Source organism: Drosophila navojoa, chromosome 4 (assembly GCF_054131105.1).
Source record: "Drosophila navojoa isolate 15081-1374.11 chromosome 4, UAZ_NAV_1.0, whole genome shotgun sequence".
NCBI classification, from domain to species: Eukaryota; Metazoa; Arthropoda; class Insecta; order Diptera; family Drosophilidae; genus Drosophila; species Drosophila navojoa.
This window is the reverse complement of record NC_142892.1, coordinates 16,450,465-16,470,031: the sequence shown is the minus strand read 5'-3', so window position 1 is coordinate 16,470,031 and position 19,567 is coordinate 16,450,465. Positions and strand designations below refer to the sequence as shown.

The 19,567-nt window shown below is 41.3% G+C and overlaps 3 protein-coding genes across 3 annotated transcripts; 2 read left to right on the top strand and 1 right to left on the bottom strand.

Annotated features, from left to right (window-relative positions):
• Positions 1 to 16: 16 nt before the first annotated feature.
• On the bottom strand, positions 17 to 8,175 carry Ltn1 (E3 ubiquitin-protein ligase listerin). Its single transcript, XM_018101027.3, has 14 exons — positions 7,948 to 8,175; positions 7,100 to 7,875; positions 6,865 to 7,044; positions 5,755 to 6,799; positions 4,370 to 5,689; positions 4,083 to 4,315; positions 3,837 to 4,020; positions 3,495 to 3,770; positions 2,996 to 3,433; positions 2,806 to 2,917; positions 1,117 to 1,328; positions 515 to 706; positions 284 to 451; positions 17 to 219 (listed from the first exon to the last, which is right to left on the bottom strand). The coding sequence occupies exons 1-14, from the start codon at positions 7,993 to 7,995 to the stop codon at positions 160 to 162; spliced, it is 5,244 nt and encodes a 1,747-aa protein (XP_017956516.2). The 5' UTR covers positions 7,996 to 8,175; the 3' UTR covers positions 17 to 159.
• Positions 1,450 to 2,987, top strand: Rcd7 (Reduction in Cnn dots 7). The gene is made up of 2 exons (XM_018101018.3): positions 1,450 to 2,370; positions 2,444 to 2,987. Exons 1-2 carry the CDS (start codon positions 1,509 to 1,511, stop codon positions 2,749 to 2,751), a joined length of 1,170 nt encoding a protein of 389 aa, XP_017956507.1. The 5' UTR covers positions 1,450 to 1,508; the 3' UTR covers positions 2,752 to 2,987.
• A 110-nt stretch (positions 8,176 to 8,285) lies between the features above and the next one.
• LOC108651378 (nucleolar protein 11) lies at positions 8,286 to 10,663 on the top strand. The gene is made up of 4 exons (XM_018101008.3): positions 8,286 to 8,514; positions 8,574 to 8,738; positions 8,792 to 9,155; positions 9,220 to 10,663. Exons 1-4 carry the CDS (start codon positions 8,383 to 8,385, stop codon positions 10,590 to 10,592), a joined length of 2,034 nt encoding a protein of 677 aa, XP_017956497.1. The 5' UTR covers positions 8,286 to 8,382; the 3' UTR covers positions 10,593 to 10,663.
• The last annotated feature ends 8,904 nt before the right edge of the window (positions 10,664 to 19,567 follow it).

The following is a 19,567-nucleotide window of genomic DNA, read 5'->3' as shown; positions in this document are numbered from 1 at the left end:
ATAATAATAATAACAATTTAGTAATTTAAAACTATTGCGAATTTATTGTTACTGATTTACAGATAGAGGCCGAAAAATATGACTACGGACTAACAGCAAGTTCCTCTTGTGCCTAGATTAATACGTGTGGCCAAAAAGTGTGGCAGAGAAGCAGATGCTCTAGAAGACGTTGCGGCAAATGGGACAGGTGGATTTGCTGCTGGTGGTGAACCATTTGTACTGTAAGAGAAACGCAAGAGTTATACATTGAGCTGCAACTGAGGCTGATGCTCGTTGAGCTCACCAAGCAGGGTCCGTGAAACTTCTTTTTGCATGTCTTGCACGTCAATTTGGGCAGCTGGCAGGTGTCCTGGTGTATGACCGTATAACAAACATAACACTCCTCCACGCCCTCGAATTTCTTATCCAAATTGTTTTTCCACATTGTGAGACCGTCATTGATCGTGCCATTCTGCAAAGCAATTCAATTGAATACTCAAATCTATAATTCTTATATTACCAGCTCCTCACTCACCTGATGCGTCAAAAAGATGGTCAGCTGCATGCCAACATTGCGTGAATTGGCCCGACCGCCAATCTGCTTGCCGCACTCGACTTTAACCGCGCCGAGCGGATAGTTGGGCGCCAGCGTAATGACCAGCTCCATGCGCGCCTCATCAATGGCGTAGACGGCCAGAACCTCTCGAGTGGACATGTGCACTGTCACCTGTAAAGCAAAACGAACGAAATACATTAATAATAATAATAATCAAAGAGCTCTGTGAAATTTACTATCTACATATATATGTATATAATATATATTTCTGCCGAATTTCAACCAAAACCGAACCCCAACCAATCGAACGACCACAGATGACAAACGATCGTGGCGCCATCAAGTCAACTCGCTCGAGAATAAATGTACTCATTGCTCTTGGACCTACAGTGCCGGACGACTCCTATACACCGATCGTAAACGAAGCACGACACATTTATCGCAGCTACAGAATGGTGCCGCTGGAAATCTTTCGAGCCGTAGTGATTATTCTGTTGCTCATCAGCATCATTGTGGTGTTTGCGTTGCGGATGAGCATCGAGGAGAGGGTCTAAATGGGTTCAGATGAAACGGATGCCCACCTGCATGTTCTCGTGTTTTTCCTTGCGATTAACGATTGCCTTCAGCTCCTCAGTGCAGATCAGAGAGCTCACATAGTTCGTTGTTAGATTGTCCACAAAGTTCTTCTGTCTGGATTGGCAGGTGTTCCACCATTTGCGCACCACGGCGGGCAACTTGCGCAACACTTCCGTATACAGATGGCAGGCATATCGTTCCACTGACAGAGTTGGATCTGTTCGAGTACAAGAAATGAGATTTATCAATATTAGAGCAGGCCACTACAAGCATCAGCCATCACACACACCACACAAACTCATGTCAAACTCATTCCAAATATTTCGTTTGTGATATATATTGTATATATATATATATATTTTTTTTTTGTCGTATCGTTCAGTTAATAATATTAATTATGGAAAAGAAACCGTTGAACTTCTATGAAATCGCCAGCGAGGCACCAGCTCGCGAGATAAGGCTGGAGAATGAGAAGAGCGTGGCGGAGGCGGTCAACTTCAATACGATGCTGAGCGATCAGCCACCACAGCCGATTGCTCCGCCCAAGATCGACGACATTACGGTGGCCGATGAGTTGAACGCTCGCCTGGCCATGGTGCAGCTGCGACCGGATCGGGCGAAGCGCATACCGCGCCTGGTGAAAACGGAAATACCCTCGCCGCAGCATATGTACAAGTTCTTTTGTGTTTGCCCACGCTACCATCCGTGCTATGTGCCCTGCCAGCACACCGGTCAGATAATCATCGACCGTGATATGCTGAAGCGTGAGGAGCACACGTGCTTTTTGGCCACACCCAAGAAGAATTTCCTCTCGCCCCAGCGACTGAAGCAGCCCCGCTATATTACCAAAAAGATCTACGTGCCCATATGTACGGCTCGCATGGAACGCTTGGCCATTCCGCATCCAATGCGAGTCAGGGACACCTACAAATATTTCAGGCACATTCTCTCCCCTCGCCATTTGGCAGCGCTGCAAGAGCAAATGAAGCCGAAGCCCGCGGTCGAGACGATGTCCCTGGAAAAGGCAATGGAGTACTTGGAGGAGGAGATACGACAGCGTCGTGCCCTCCGGAAGAAGCACAAACAGCGCTGCACTGGTCTCAAGAAGCTCATCATTGAGCGCCAACGCAAGCAGATGATGAAAATCATTTGCGTACTCTTCGAAGAGATGAAGGACTTCCTGCTGAACGATCAGTTCATCATCGATGAGCAATCGCCCCTCTCCTCTGTCATATTGGAGAGAATCAAGGAGTTTACTGGTGAGTCGAAAGTTATTCCCAGATTGAATATTTGCTACTGTCTATATATGTACACATGTTTTATCTGTTGCAGAGCAAGAATTCTATACAACAAGCAACTTGCGCGACTATCAGCGCATTTTGGCCAACAATCTGACCGTTTGGATCAACAAATTCATATCGAACTTGAACATATACATGGCACCACAACAAATACCAGTGGCACGCTCGATGCACGGCGAAAATGACGAGACATTCGTGCCCGTTACCGATTACATTTCACTGTCGGAGGAGCAGGCCGACGAAATGCAGGAGGATCTAGATATGGGCATAACAGAATATGAGACCTTTGGCGAGGATTATCGTTTTGATTTACCTTCGGAAGAGACGCTCATAAATTAAATCAATGCTGAGACGAGAGAGAGAGAGAGAGAGAGTGCAGAGAGAACTACTTACTTATCAGCTCCAACCAAGTTAACTCTTTGAAGACACCATTGCTGTGTACTTTGGCGCTATGATTCTTCAATATGTCCACTGGCATGGCACGGAACAGGAAATGTAGAAAATTCTATATAGTGCATAAACAAATTTATAGTGTGTTAGTCCTAAATCGATAGTAAATTATAATTGCCGTGAAAGCTCTTACCTCCTCGTAATGATTCTCGTTCAGCCAGCTCGTGTAGACAGAACGCAATGCGACTGGCGACTTGGCGCAGCAATTTATTATACAGTCCCAGATTAGCAAATAGCTAAAGCCATCGTCTCTATCGATTGGCTCCAGATCGTCCAGTTCGGTCACCTTAAAGTTGAACTCTGGCAAATATTTGCGTATGAGTGCATCATATCGATTCAGGTAGTCCTCAAAGCGATTGAGGAAATGCCACTTCGAAATCGTCGAAGAGCCCTCAATGTTATCGCTTTGCTTATCATTTAGGTCAATGTCGTCGGCCACGAAATATGGCGTCAGCTGCCGAATAGCGTGAACCGCATTCATGCGAACGAAATGCCAAGAGTCGTGCAGCTGCTTCAGCAGGAAATTGCAGAGCTGATCCAGAGACAGCGTTGAGTGTGGCACTTTGCAGAACTGAACAAAAGAGATCGTATTCAAGTCGGCGTTATATATAGTTATGATTGAGTCTAGCTACCCCATAAATAAATCTGTAGTTCACCAGCTCCAGCGAAGAAACTACGCGATACAACAAAGCCCTGTAGCAGCCACGAAATTCGGGCTCCACGTCTGCCTCGTGAGTCAGCTTATAAAAGGACTTGAAGAGCACCACATTCACCTCCCTGGCAAAGAGACTCTCCCACTCCTCAATCATATTCGTAAGCATTTGTGTTGAGCTCTTCTCTTTCTCGAATTGTACAAAACTACTGAACGTTAAAAATAGTTCAAACACAGCCACAATGAAGAAGGATGTCTGCCAAATAGAGAAAATTGTGTGTTAGCTAAGACAGGCATATAAAGCTAGCTATAGTCTTCTCACCTTTGGATCTCTGTAATTTGCTATCGATTTGGAAACTGTAAGCACCCAGGATCCAAGCCCAATGCGAATGGTATCCCAGTTTTTAATCGACAGCTCATAGGGAAACCGTGATATGCACTCTCTGAGGAGCTTAATAATTTCCACAGTGTCTATCACTGCCTGATATGGTTGATTAAGTAATTCGCTGATTAAGTAAAAGTGAGCTTAATACAAAATATTATCAGAAATAAACATATATAAACCTACACATTATGGTGGAACAGCTCTTTCGTTGAGCTCTGTAGATCGCCAATGTAAGTTATATACTGCAACACACCAAGAATATAATTGCGATCCGATTTCAAATTCACATCAAACTTGAAATTATTGATTATCAAAGAGCGGTAGACAGCTGCTTTTGACCACACATCTTTGGGTTCCTTGAGCATGATGGCGCTATGCCAGTTGAGTGAGTTTTGCGCCAGTTTCGGCAGCAAATGCTGTAAAGAGAAATGCTTTAGTAAATGATTATTGGAAATGCATGGTTTACTTACCTGCATCATTAGCACATATGCGTTAATTGCGTCCTTCGATAGAAACTGATGGGCGAGATCTTCGTGTAGAAGAATCGTGGCGCTCTCCTCAAACGACTTGTAATGAGCAGTGTTAATCAAATAGCCCAATAGACGATAGATTGTGGCGTTATTTTCCTGCAACGCCTCCTGCAGCAGTCGTTCCTTTATGATTTCTACCAACTCACTGGCGTTCCCCAGAAAGCTGCACACCTGCTCGGACAGATAGAGCACCAGGTCCTCACTGTCGCGGTTTATGTATGAGTCGAGATCTAGCCAAACGTTGGCAGCAGAGACCACATGCATGCACTGCAACATCTCAGCAATGAGGCACTCGCTCCAATGCTTCAGCAGATTGGCATTGGGATCACAATAGTCTTCGGTGAGCTCATCCTCGCCTTCATTGGAACCTTCCGTCAACTGTGGACTCTCAACGCGGCAAACCAGCTTGCAGATTGTTGCGAAATTGAGGGCGGCTCGTTTTATGAGTAGGGCGATCTTGTCTACATCAATGCCTGCACTGCTGAAGGGAATGGCAGCGCAAATTGATTTGTGCACTGTCTCCAGGTAAACAGAATGATGTTCGAATTGCAGCACAAGCTCGTCTGTCTTTAGGTCTGAGCTAAGAAACGCCACCAAGGTCTTGTCTATGCGCGACAAACGTTGCGTCTCATCCTCAATGTTCTCCGTGGAGCAGATAATAAATTTGGCAATTGTCTCAGCCATGTCTTGCACGGTACTGACATCGTCCTGGCCGTCTATTACCAGTCCCTCCACAATGCACGCACAGCCATTCAGCATGTCATCGGTTATTTCAATGTCCTTGCTGGAAAGTGCGTCCTGCCAGCAGGTGGTTATCTCCCACAGCGTATCCTCTGACAGATAATCGCCAACTTTCTGCTCCAGACTAAACTTGAACAACTTCAAGAACACCTGCTGCCGCACGTCCAGCGATGAGTTCGCCTTGCTGCATATGACAGGCATTATCTGAGCTATAAAGCTGCCGCACACCTCGACCATATCGTTCTCGGCGATCTGATTCAATGGCTCACACATGGCCATCAATATATTGTCCACAGTTGCTGCATTTATTAGAATATCACCAGTGTCCGTTTGAAAGAAGCATTTGTGGAGCAAATTCAACTTGTCCCGATCGTTATCCAGCACCACCTCTTGGGCAATGCGTGAGATTACCTCGCACGTCTCGGATCTGGCGAGCATTTGCCGCACGGCAGGCTCGGTGCATAGGGGATACGAGAGCAGGCGATGCAGCAGTAAATTCTGTACGCGCTGTTGCTGAATCTGGAATACATGAATAATGAGTCTAGAGACGTTTCCAATTTGATGTAATATTCGCTTTGGCTCACCTTCAGCAGAGTGTCACCAATATACTCGAAGCGCGGCCCAGGGTCGAGTATCGACAGAACCTCAAAGACAATATCCACAACCGACTCGCAGGCATCACCTTTTAACTGCTCCAGAATCGATACAAATTTATCAAGCGTAGCGCGCAGCTCGCCTTGTTCGGTCAAACTCTTGTAGAACTCAGCGTCTGCAAACATCTTGGTCAGCGTTCGCACTTGTCTAATGAAGCGAGCAGAGTTGCTGCTGCTGCTCGCCTTATCTAGGCAAATGCGCACGAGTTTCACAACCAACTGTTTGAGCTCCTTCTGTATGAAGGCGGCCGCATCGTGGGCCTTTTTGGTGGGCGTCGACTGCTGGGAAGTCGGCTCTGCAGCAGCTGTTTCCTCATCCGCCTCGGCAAACTTAACACTCTGCGTTTCCAAGCTGGGATTTGCCACATGCAGATCCTGCACCAAGAGCAGCACATGGGACAGCAGCTGCTCATTGACATCCTCTGCTGCGAGATCTTGAGTGACCAGTTCAAAGATGCGCGTCCAGAACTTGCTCAGCAGTTGCACATACAAGGAGCAGGCGCTTTTATCGGTTTTACTATTGCACTCGCGATCCCAGAACGCAACCAATGCTGACGTATGTTGGAAGAAGTACTTGACATGAACACTTTCGCTGTGCAGCAAGTTACCAATGGGCTCCAATAGCTGGTGCTCCAGCAGCCCATAGCCAAATTGCTCTATTTCAGGAGTACGCTGTGCATTGTTGTTGATCTGCTGCAGCATAAAGCGCAAGCATTCAAAGTACGCATTGTGTATGGTAGAGATCTCCATTTTGCTGAGCGGTGGCGCATGTGTTTCAACGACTGCTGATTTCAGGTCATCGAAGAAGCGCTGATAGAACTCATAAACTTCCAAGTCCTGCAAGCTTTCGGCATTAATTTTCGATAGAAACGGCAACAGATTCGGACAAATTGCCTGAGCATTGCCATTGAAGGCATTGCGCAGCAGCGAAGAGAGCTTCGGTAGCAGCGCTTTGCGTATGTTGAGCGGAGAATACCTGAACATAAGAGAGAGAATATAATTAGAGAACATGTCAATTAACTATTTGCTCTCCAATCGTACCAATCCGCATAGTTACTCTGCAACAGCAAAACGCAGCCCCAAACGTGTGGTGCAACCAGTGGATCTGCATCATCGATTAATTGAAAGCTGGTGGTAATTAACTGTGATTTTTGCGGTGTAAGCACTTCCAGCAATTTAGCACATTGCAGTACATGGTAGATGCAATCAAACCAAGCAGCTCTGCAAAGAGAATGGAAATGTACAACTGTTTTATACTTTTTCTTGGGATAACTACTTAATGGCGGGCAGCTTGTGCTTGGCGAATGTCCAGAACTTTTGGTGAGCCAGCAGCGTGGCTAAGCCTTCCTTCAGCTTCTCCTGCGCTGTCTGAGCTGTCTGCTCGATAAAGAAAGCTAGCACCTTTAAGCTGCCAATGACGACGCGTTGATACTTTTGCTCTGCTTCCTCTGGCTTCAGGCTTTTGCCTATGGACAGCGTGGCCGGCGTGTGGAAGGTCAAATTGCGTACGCAGTACTCAATTATTTCACTTTCGCAATGCAGACATACTTCGCCGGAACGTGCAAAGGTCTCGCGAAATGAATTGCTCGCAATGCTAGCTGCGGGCGCATAGCTGTCATAGCGACTGGCCAGCCAAACAGGCACTATTTGCTTCAGGTATGGGGCCATGGCCCGTTTGCACTTGGAGACAAGCAACTGTTGTACGATCTGTACTTGCTCACGCACCGCATGTTCTACGTCGTTCGCCAGATTGTGATAGAATTTGGGCCACAAAGGCAAAATATTTTTGAGAGCATCCAAATCGGAATCTGTTATGAGCTCATGCAGCTCCTGTAGCGCCTTTTTCTTTGTCAGTGGATCCTTTTTGGATAGCTTACGCAGTATGATTTGGGTCTGTGGACTTATGTTGGCATCGAATATCTCTGGCATTTGTTCAGCGCTGGCAAAGCCAGGAGCAAAGGGCACCAAATTGCCATCAGCTTGAGCTGAGAAACCGACGAATATCGGCGTTGTTGTGCCCAACAGTTCCGCGGTGCGGCTGCTGCTCGACGGCTAATCGCATTATTATGAAATTCAAAAACAATTAGTCATTGTGTGCGTCTCAAGCATGGGTTTTTTACGTACCTTTGCATTGTTTTTGGTGCGAGGCGCTTGTTTCGTTTTTCCACCCATTCTAACACGTTGAAGTAAGCTAGCAATGTGGCCGCACGTAAGCAATTGCAAAACACATAACCGCTCACACAATCACAAGCTAAAATCAGCTGTTTGGTATTTTTATAGCCACGGTATTATTTCGCATATATTAATTTCGAACAAAATTAAACAATGAAATCCATCAAATGAACATATTATTACATATTTTAAGTTACACAATATTTCATTATTCTCTGGAATATAATCTTATTTTCTGAATCCAATAAAATTATAATCTAATACTATCGATATTCTTTTACAAATATCGATAGTCCCGCCATACAACAACTCGATAGATTCCAAGTTGGTTTAGCCGCACGTGTTGCATTGTTTTGATTCGGATTTTATTAATTTAACTGCCTAAAAATGTCTAAGTTTTTATCATATTACAATTTATTCCCTATACCGGATCCCAAAGAGTTTCTGGGCATGGCGGCCGACAAGGAATCGGGAAATGTAATCACTACGCTGGCACGCAATGTTGTTGTTATTTTGAATGTAAGTTGCGATACGTTTAGCATGTAACATTTCAATTAATATTGAGCAAACCACTGCAGATTAGTACCCATAAGCAGTTGCACAGCTGGTCCATGCCAGAAAAGTTATCCACAAAGGTAGTCTACGATCCAAATAGTGAGAAATACGTTGGGGTCTTTGGAAACCATTCGATACGCCTGTGGGATGTGGACACTCCCGATATATCCAAGTGCAAAAAATTAAAGGTTTGTAATTGATTAAATGAGTTAATATTGTTACTAACGAAGTATCCACACAGTTCCAGAAGAGCATTGCGCATGTGGTGTATACAGATGATGAAGTACTCGTTTTATATAGCGATGGCTCCTGCCAGCCGCTTTCAAAAGCCTTGGAGTCTCGGAAAAATCAGAAAGAGGATACGGCCGAGCAGTTAGCTCTTGCCGCCAGCAAAACACTCAGCAAGCCAACAGTTCATACTCTTGAAAATGGGCTGAAATTGCTAACGTTTTTCGAGGAAACGCATGCTACGGGTGAATTTAATCTGATACGACAAGACTTATCCGGTCCCCAAAAACGTGTCTATCCCATAAAGAGGGAGACCGTACGCCTTAGCGGTTACGCTGTCGTTGAAGGCGACAGTGGCCCACAATTGCTGACTATTTGTAAGTAATAACAAAACATAGTAGAAGTACCGAAAACTCAATCTCTCTTATCCGTTTTGAGCAGGGTCCGATAAGCGCATCTTCATACTTAATCTTGGAGAACGCTCCCACGAATCTTCACCGGGTCAATTTGTGTCAACGCTTGCCGAACTCAATGTGGAGAGCAAACTGTCAGTTTGTGGTCTATCGCGGAACTTTGCGGCCATCTACGGCGCTAACTATGGCCAAGAAGGCGCCTCACTGCTTGTCTACAACACGCAGTTTAAGATCGTCAATGCCAAGCAATACTTTAAAGTTTATTTGGATTTCTCCCGTTTGTGGGCACGCGACGAACACATCCTGCTGGCCATGGGCAGGAATATTGCCGCAGTGGAGTATCGCATGAATTCCGAGCTGCTGGTGGATATGCTGGGCTCGCAGTTGAATGAAACACACTTGACGCCCATTGAGCTGGATCATATTAATGAGGAGGAATCCCTAGAGGCGGCGATCAAATTTGCAGGCAGCAGTCGCTATCAGGCAGCAAATAATAAAGTTCAGAACCCTAAGCTGTCGAAGCAACTCTTAGCAGAACTCCCACCTTCCAATGGCAAAACTGTGGCTTTTGAATCACCAGAAATATCGAAGAACGAACTAAACGACATCATCAAACAGCATGTTGATGGGGAGGTGATGCAAGTGGCCAACGGACTGGAGGATGTCAATATTACGCTGATGACCAACTATTTTGATGAGGGGCCACAGAATTTGGCCGTGCAAGCAATAGTGAGGCAATTGGAACGCAGTGGCGCTGGCGAGGAGGAGATCACAGAGAAACTCCTAACGCTTTTCATTAAAACGCGAAACACGGAGCACATTCTGATGTGTGTGCGCCGCTACACAAACATCTCGGAGCATATGCTAGCCTGGTGCTTGCGCTATGCGCTAGACAACATTTCAGCGCCTCTCACCAATGGTGATGCCATGGAAACTGATGACGATGCCAGCAAGCCGATTAATGATGAGCTACTTAATGCAGTGCTCGCCTGCAGCTTCAATTCCACGGCAATCGAGCAGCATCTCAAGCAACGTCTGGAAATGTCGCATGTTCAGCGTCTGCTGCGTCACTTATATGTGCTAGCTACCGATCCCGATGTGCTGCTCGAAGAGCGCCCCAGCCTAGATAATATTTCGCTGGGCAATACGCCCACAGAGCTGCAAGCGTTCCAATGGCTGAGCGCCTTGCTCACTTCACACCTACCTTTGTTGACCATCTCCAAAGATGAAGAGCTGATGGCAATGCTAACCCAGTGGGCGGAACTATTCCAGATCTATGCAAACACTTTGGAGCCACTAGCCATGGCTCTGCCACTGCTCAACAATATTATTGAGCGACACCGACCGAAAGATCCGTACCCCTATCTGTGGTATGGCATTGAGAAAGTTAAGCTTTACTAAATTATGCTAAAGTTGTTCTTAATACAAATTATTGTTAATCGTTAAGCAAATAAATGTAGAATTAAAGCCAAGTACTGGAATTTTTAGTAAAAATATAATAGATGCAATCGAAGCTGGCTCAAAAACTAGTTTGTCGATCAATTTTAAAAGCTAATTCAAGGAGAAGTGCTTCGGTGATCTCTTTCAATCTTAGATCTCAGTTCTTTCATGTTGCAGTTGATAATTAAAATAGATTTAGTATAATCTGATGAAAAATTCAAGGAAAACAATAGATTTCCTTTGGAATATCAAAGGACAGCTCAAGCAGTTTTGGGCACTTCGATCTCTGATCTCATCTGTGCAGCATCTGATCCTCGTGGCAATTTGATCATCTTAAATCTATTTGTAATAGTTTATTACATCTATTCCACAGCAACAGCCTGAGCTTAGAATAACAAATTTGAATGGGATAAAATCTCAGCATTTGACTGCCTTATGCCTCGCATCTTTAGCAAGCGCAGCACAATTATCCGCATCATTAATAAACATGAGTTTTTATGGCTACTATTAAAATGCTTCAAGCCAAACCGCAAGACACATCAATGTGGAGCGCTTAGGCTACTTGTGACCAGCTGCTGCTGCTTCTCCTCCGGCTTCTCTCTGCTGTGGCTGCTTGACTCGGTAATAATCAAAGTTTACCATTATTCTTAGCTCTGGGTGCTGGAGAGCTTCGGGCTGGCATTTGACATGTTTTCATCACGACAATGACAAACCACTTAGTCAATTTCAGCTTCAACTGTGGCTCCGCTCCACAGCGTGGTCGGCACTTTCTCTGCGCCTTTCTCAGATTTGAATCCCCACTTGAGAGCGATGACCAGACAAAAATAAAGAGAGAAAAAAACACAGCCAAAACTACGAAATCAACAAAAATAAATAAAAATTGAGGAGATCAAGTTTAAAAATAGCCAACCGTTTGATTCATTTGGTGTCGATAAGACGTGGGCTCAGCGCAACTCAGCTCAGCTGACTCAGTCTAGGGGCGTCTAACATAGACGCATGGACTTATATGGCATTAGAGAGTTAAGTATTTAAATTACAAGAGCCTTGCCCGCTTGGCGAGTTAAAAGCATCTCTTTTTTTCTCTTCAGTTTTCTTTATTTAGTTTGATTGTAAGCTGAAGATTTATCGCATGCCAGGCCTATATAGGGGGGGAAAAACCTGCTTGTAACGTCATAAAATCGAGATAAATTATTTAATTTTCGATTTCCTAAAACCATTAAGCAAAGGCAGACGCCTAGCTACCCCAAGCTGCCAAGTCATACCAAGAGCGGGAGAAAAGAAGATGCACATGCCAAACGAGACAGACAGAGTGAGGGCGAGAGCAAGAGAGATGGACCAACTATAACCCTTATGTATAGCCAGACTGATACTTCGGGTTCTCTATGTACACATACATACATGCATACCTGTTGTACCTTATATATGGACATATTAAGGTTTTCTTTTTGCTGATGCTGTGCGGACGCTGCTGACCGTTGGTTGCCTTCATCATCCTCTTCTTCTTCTGCTGCTGCTGCTGCTGCTGCATTGCCAAGGATACAGATACAAGTACATATACACACAAGCATACGCCTACCTGTGCGCAGGTAGCGCAGGGCAGGTAACTCTTTGCCCAAGCAAACAGACAAACACACTCACACACACACACACACACGCACACACAAGTGCAGATGCAGATGCGCGTTACTTGTTACAAACAAACGTTAAGATGAGGGAACGACAACGCAACGACAACGACAGCGACTGCGACGACGACACGCTACCCCCAACAACAAGAGCAACAACATTTAAGCAGCGTCATGATCATCAGCATCGGACTCTGGACGAAGGCAAAGGCAAAGGCTAAAGCACAGCAGCCAGCGACCAGGGCTGGGGCGACACAAGAACATTTCAATGCTTTCAATTTTTCATATATATTCTCTATTCTTGCTTTCATTTAAACCATACAAGAATCCTCCTCAACTCACTAACTTAAAATTTTATTTATTTAAATTCTAAACATTCACAGTGAAATGCAAAACCAAATACAATAGATACCCACATAGATAACACATATAACGACTTTACTTTAGTATCTAAGTCAGATCAATTTACATATGCAAAATGAATGATGCCTTGGCAGCTGACTAGGTCGATAAACTTCCAATCTTATTAACCTGTGTTAGGTATCAACCATAATTATTAATGTGAAACAATTCATTTAAAATGATGCAGTACTAGCATTCAATATTTTTAATTAATTAATATACATTTTGAAATAAAAATAAATATATTTAATATTGTATAAATGTATATAATAAATACAACACAACTTAAGCATCAAACGTAAAAATTATTTTTGATTTGATCATTATATATATAATTATTAATTATTATATAAATAATTTGATTCTTGTTTTGACAATTTAAATGTCCTTATATAAAAATAACTAAAAATATTAAATAATTTATAGATTATGTATTTTGATTTGATTTTATTTATATTTAGTTATTTCTAATATATTTAATAGTTAAATAAGATTAATAAATAAGATAATAATTTTTATTTTATATTTGGTATAGTTTTTACAGTCAGAACTCTTTGGAAAAGGGAAACTCAAGTTATATATTTTAAGTTTCATATTAAATATATTTTATTATACTTTTATTTCGAATAACTATTTAAATACTTTGAACTGCATCCCTGGCTAAACCTGACCGATTGCAGCTGCCGCTGCGATGCCCGTGGGCCTCTTTGAAAGCTGAAACGAGTGACTTGGACACCATTTGGCTAGCAATCCGGCCAGGGCCCGAGCCGGTGCCTGTTGCCTGTTGCCTGTACAAGGCAGCTCTCCTTTGTCCGTTCCTTTTAAAAATGTTATTCATTTTGGTTATTTTTGTTACCACACATACACACACACACACACAAACACACAGCGAATGCATATAGATAGTTGTGATTGTGCGGCGCAGCACTCTTTCCTTTTGCCTTCATTTTTTGTTAACGACAAACCGGCCGGCATTATTTTTAGAATTTTTCAGTCAAACTTGTTACCATGCTGGGCGAAACTGGCTTCGAGGCGGCAGCAGCAGCAGCAGCAGCCATAGCCATAGCCACAGCTTCAGTTTGAGCTAAAAATGCAACGAAAATGAAGCTGCGTCTCTAGTTCTGGCTCTCCAATCTCCTGTCTTTTGTCTCCCTGCCAGAAGCAAAAGTAACATTGTCTGTCTCTCTGTGTATGTGTGCGTGTGTGTGTGTGTGTCTTAGTGACTTGGCATTGTTACTGTTCTCTGACTTTTTAATGCCAATGCCCAAAACTCGTCGACCAACAAAAAAAAAGGTAAAAAAAATTGTATCGATCGTTGCCTTAGCCGGGTTTCGGTGTTTTTTCTTTTTCTACCTTTTGTGTTCTGTTTTTGGCCCGTACGCTTTGCTTGAACGTTCTACGCAGCAGCAGCATCATCATCATCGTCATTAATATCATCATTATCATCATCAGCAGCAGCAGCAGCAGCAGCAGCACCGGCAACAGCATCAGCATCGGCATCAGCATCTCAGCCAGCGCCAAGGGGGTACAGTTTCGCTTCGAACTGAAAAGTTATCATTTATTTATTTTATTTTTGTTTTTGTTTTTTTCTTTTTGTCTTCGCTTTGGCCGCTTTCTTTCGGGTTCGGTTTTGGTTGGGGCGGCCGCCTTAACAACATTTACTTAATTTATTTTTATTTTTATTCATTAATTTGAGTTTTTTAATTGAACGTCGCCGTTGCCGTTGCGGTCGCTCTTGCTGTTGCTGTTGCTGTTCTCTTGCTCTGTGTTTCACAATCGGATTATTGACTTTTTTGGGGTTTTTTCTCTTATTTCTTTCTATATATCCGAGTTCGTTCTTTGTGCACATTATTCAAATGTATGTGGTAAGCCTTTGTTTAGGCCAAAACATGTTTTGTTTAATGACTTTTTATTAGTTCTGGCTCTGACTCTGGCTCTGCTGGAATACCGAACAGCCTTAGCATAGAGCACTATTCATGATATATATATAGATATGTAGTTATACCATATAGTCGCCTTGTGGTCAAGTAAATATGGTTCAAGCAGCGCCAACAGCTTTTCTATGCATATTCAGTTAAGTATTTGGGGCCCAAGAGGCTTGGCTTGAAGCAGTTAACTGGTTCGCACTATTTGATATGCCTATGCCCATTAACTGGTCCGGCTGGACTTATGCTAAACCATAGACAAAGACCCATAATAATGTTGAAATACTGTCTATGGGAATGATCTAGATATAACTGGTTCGGAGAATGTCGATTCGATAGCACCTAATGGAACTACAACAATTCACTGACAGCTTTGTGCTATATAAAACATTTTCTTTGCTCGTTTTGCATATGCAAAGCAAAGATATCTCTCGAACTACATACTAATTAGTTAGTTCAAGAGCTCTTTATGATGCAAATCTGACATATATTATATGGGAGCATATAACTATAACTATATGCAAATCTTATTTATTATTATTGAAGAATATGTAGAAATTAACTTACATTAGTTCCATATAAAACTCTATTCAGCTATTTCTTACACCACTGAACTTACTAAATATTTACATGAATCAAAAACATATATTGACGTCAATCGACTAAGAAAACCAAAAAGAATAATTTAGGGGTTATAAAGAAAATCAAGTTACTTTTTAAGTTTACTAAATGTATGAACTAAATAATATTTAGAATTTTCGATGTATCGATGGGTTCATAAATTCATCGGTAGGTGAAATTCATTCCTTAAACTGGTTAAATTTTATATTTTCCAATTTATATTAATTATTCATGCTTGTATACAAGCATATAAGATCTGTCACGCTTCAATGAGGATAAAAGTCTGAATATTCATTTTATTGAATTAGGTTTATAAAAAAAATTAAATATTTAAAGACAAAATTGAAATATTTTCATTATTATAAAGAGTGAAATAAATCAAATATATATCATTATTCAACAGAATGCTGAAAATAAAGGCCTATTGAAATCCGAATGAAGCAGTTGTTCTCCAAAGAAGAAATATTGCACGAAGAAAGTCAACTGCTGCACAAACCTTGCTTTCCAAGTCTATCTCACATATTAAGTACAAATAAAAAACAATACAAATTAAAACAACATATAAACAAAAATAATATAAAAAAATATATAAATATATATCAAATATTCCATATATCAAAATATTTAAGACTTTTGCAAAGCAAAACCCAATATAAAATCAATATAAATTTTTAAAAATTTCAACAAGAAAAACTTGTGGAATACTCAAACCCAGTCGAGTTTCTGAAATCGTAAAATCAGATTCATTTCATTAAAGCAGTAACTTGAATATAAACAAGTTCTTTATAGCACAAGAAAGTTTTTGAAGTGATCAAGAAATATGCAAACACAAAGCTATAATATTCACATATATATATTCCGCGAAAAAGAAAAAACCCGAATAAATCTCGCCAATAATACAATAGGAGCAGCCGCATAACTTCCGCATAGACTGTTAGTTAGAATGAAGTCAAATAGTAAATCAAATTTCGAATTTCATTTGATTTTGGCACAGTCTCTCAGCTGCGACAGTCTCTAGAAGATCACACGGCCCACAGTTCACGGCTGTGTTCCCAAGTAACCAAAACCCACAAAAGGCAAACACATTGACATATTTATATATCCATATATACACACATTAAAGTCAAATATTTTCTCTGCAACGTTCCCAGAGGCAAAGAAAAAGACAACAGCAACAACAACAACAACAAAATAAAACAACAATCAACGAACCAAACCTCACGCTTGCTTGCCAGACAAATCGGGAGGTCGCAACGTTGAAACTTTTCTGTGTCTGTTTCGGTTTCTTGCCTCTCTTTTTTTTCCATTTTCCCCCCTCTTTTTTGGGATTTGTATGGACTCGGGGGGGCTTGGGCTATGCAAACAATGCAAATTTTCGACGATAGATGTAGACGTTAATTGAGTGAGTGGGTGCTAGAGAAAGACAGGGCGCAAGAGAATGGGGCTAACAGCGCGCCGTGGCGGTTGCTATTCGAATGTCAATAGGTTAAACACAAGTTCGTTGCCTAAGTCTTTTGTTTTTCCACACCGAATTCTCGTTCAGGTTTTCCTTCAGCTCAGCGCAGTTGAGTTCAGTTTAGTTTAGCTGAGCCCACTCAGCACTTAATCATTTCCAAGTCGTCAGCCGGGGAATGCTGCATGCATAAATGTCAGTCAGTCAACTGGAAACGGTTGGGGGGAGATGGAGGGGCGTCCAATCTAACCAAAATTGAACTCATCTATTGCGAAGCTCAAAGCAGCAGCAAATTGCCTATCATATCCGCCAGCAAACGACATGCAGAGTGACTCACTAGCTCGGGTAATATATATTATATACATATATATGACATATCATTTGTTCAAATGTATATATATGTATGTATGTGTATATATATATATAAATCGCTTTTGTGATTTTTGGTGCATTGCGGTTTTCAGACACTTCTTTTTGTTGTATTTTTGGGTTACAATTTAAAATTCCTGTGCCGCGCTTGTGCAAAATAAAATAAAATAAAAATGAACAAGAAAAAAGCCCAAAAGCAATTTGATCTTTAAATTTAAGCACGTTTAAATCAAAAGAGCTCACAAATACCAGCCAGTCAAGCGATCATGTGTATAAGTATTGCGTGCTGTCTTCCATAGCTATATATACATATGTATGTGTGTATATGCATGTGTGTGTGCTGTTTGTAGTATATAAGCACATGTAAGGCTCACACAAACAGCGCGTTTGGGGCAGCGACGCCAGCAGATGACTTTGTGAAATTCGAAAGGCGGCAGCGTCGCCCCTCATCGTCGCCCCTCCCGCCCCCCTCCCAGCGATAGCAGCCGGCGATGGCTGGTATGGCTTGGTACTCGTACTGCCTGGCCATTATGTACTTTAAATTTAAATTCAATTGACTTCTTTTATGATGCCAACGGGCGGCGGCCACGCCAAAACGTGCCAAGAGCTCTGCTCACGTAGCCAGGCCGTTGTCATCGTCTCGATCTTCGAGGCCCGGTCTTCGTTCGTACGTTCGTTGTTCAGTGTTTTCAGTGTTTTCAGTGTTTCAGTGTTCGCTGTTCGTTTTTCGTCTTGGCTATGCGGTAGCCTCTCTGCACTGTTCATTGGCTACGCCTCTGCTTTTTGCCATTTGCCTGGCAACTTTAACGGCCATTTCTTTGCGTTATCGTTGTTGTTGGTGTTGTTGTTGGTGCTGCTGCTGTCGCTGTTGCCACGCATGCGCAGTGAGCGGCAGCGCCTGCGTCTCTCTCGTTCTCGCTCTTGCTCTCCCTCTACCTTAGTAACGTATTTTTTGTTTCGTAGTTGTTGTTGTTATTTCTTTTTCTGCCAGTTTGATCTTTGCCATAAAAGTGATTTTGTTCCCCCTGCTGGCTGTTGCGTGGCCATTGCGCTACAGCAAATTGTGTGCTGTACTTTTGTACAGCCAGAAGAAGCTGCAAGATTTATAGATTGAAGCTGGCCCACTCGAGAGTTCAGCTAAAGGTTAGCATAACAATTGAGTCACTGATTTAAGCTCGGATTGAGAAATGTTCTTCGCACTTAGCTGGCAGTTGTTGTTCTTGTTGTTGTTGTTGTTGCGGCTGTTATATTGGGGTTAATGAAACACGAGCACAAAACTGAAGAAATATGCGCTCAGTGGGAGACAGGCAACGCGATAAACGTGCAGATAAGAAATCAGTTAATGTTGAATTATTTATGGTTATTATGTATAACAATGTGATATCTGTATGAGCTGGGGGAATTAACATAATTATGCTTCGATTTTGGAGGGAAATTTAAGAAATATCTACGATATATGTAAATAAATTTATATAAGAGAATATACAGAAGCTATTGTTGTTAATTAAGTCAATTGATCAAAGGAGATAGAGCTCAATAAAAATGAAAAACAGAAATATATGAAAAATTTAGAAAATTTTTTGGCAAAAGGTTGAAGCTGTAGATTTTTACCTGTGATAAATCAAAAGTATATATTTAATATGAATAAACTAAATTTTTATTTAAATAATAAATGTGTATTTAATATGAGTATGTTAAATTTATGTTTTAGTAATAAATATACGTTTCATATTAATACTAAAAAAAATTATATTTATTATTTATATAATTTATTAATTTATTAATCACTTAATCTTCAGTAAATAATGTTTTAGGTTTTTTTTTAATTCTTCAATAAAATTTATTTTAAATAAAAATAATTAAGAGCAAATTAAATAAATAAAATATACTGAAAATATATGTTTTATCATAATATATTTTAGCTGAAGATAAAGTTTTTAATACTCCAAAATTGTATATATATATTTAACACAAACCTTTAGTAACTGAAATCGAAATCATACAAAATGGTACAAGTGCAGTAAAAATAATTAAAAAAAAAATTAAAATTGAGTATTTATTATTTTATATATTATGATTATATATGATTAATAATTTCAATAATATAATTTTATTAGTGAATTCAATATTATTTTGTTCTTCTGTGTAAAACAGTTTTATATATTTATTTATTTATTTTTTATTGTTTAATATTTTAGTAATTATATATAAATATTTTGATTCGTTAATCTGCTACATAAATCATAACATAATTTAAATTTTCGCCCAACCCCTTGCATAGATCTAATCATTAACCAATATTAACTGTCAGTTTTCAGCGCCTGGTATAGCGCACTTTAAGACCCGCCTAAGTCATACGCCTTGCTCTCTCTCTCTCTCTCTCTCTCTCTTTCGATTCACCTCTTAACTCTTGATCAAGTTTCTGTAGGTTTTTACGTTGACTGTTTCTCGCTTTTTTTAGTTTTTTTTTTTTTTTTAGTTTTTGCTTTTTGGCAAAAGTCAACTGTGCGCCATTGCCTACCAGCCAACAATTTGCAGACA

Bases quoted from the DNA above. Each gene is read 5' to 3' on its own strand.
- LOC108651378 (XM_018101008.3), top strand. From the start codon at position 8,383: ATGTCTAAGTTTTTATCATATTACAATTTATTCCCTATACCGGATCCC. The intron at 8,515-8,573 runs GTAAGTTGCGAT...AAACCACTGCAG, and splicing joins ATGTTGTTGTTATTTTGAAT to ATTAGTACCCATAAGCAGTT. The intron at 9,156-9,219 runs GTAAGTAATAAC...CGTTTTGAGCAG, and splicing joins CCCACAATTGCTGACTATTT to GGTCCGATAAGCGCATCTTC.
- Ltn1 (XM_018101027.3), bottom strand. From the start codon at position 7,995: ATGGGTGGAAAAACGAAACAAGCGCCTCGCACCAAAAACAATGCAAAG. The intron at 4,021-4,082 runs GTAGGTTTATAT...TTACTTAATCAG, and splicing joins GAGCTGTTCCACCATAATGT to CGAATTACTTAATCAACCAT. The intron at 707-1,116 runs GTGGGCATCCGT...TTTGCTTTACAG, and splicing joins AAAAACACGAGAACATGCAG to GTGACAGTGCACATGTCCAC.
- Rcd7 (XM_018101018.3), top strand. From the start codon at position 1,509: ATGGAAAAGAAACCGTTGAACTTCTATGAAATCGCCAGCGAGGCACCA. The intron at 2,371-2,443 runs GTGAGTCGAAAG...TATCTGTTGCAG, and splicing joins GAGAATCAAGGAGTTTACTG to AGCAAGAATTCTATACAACA.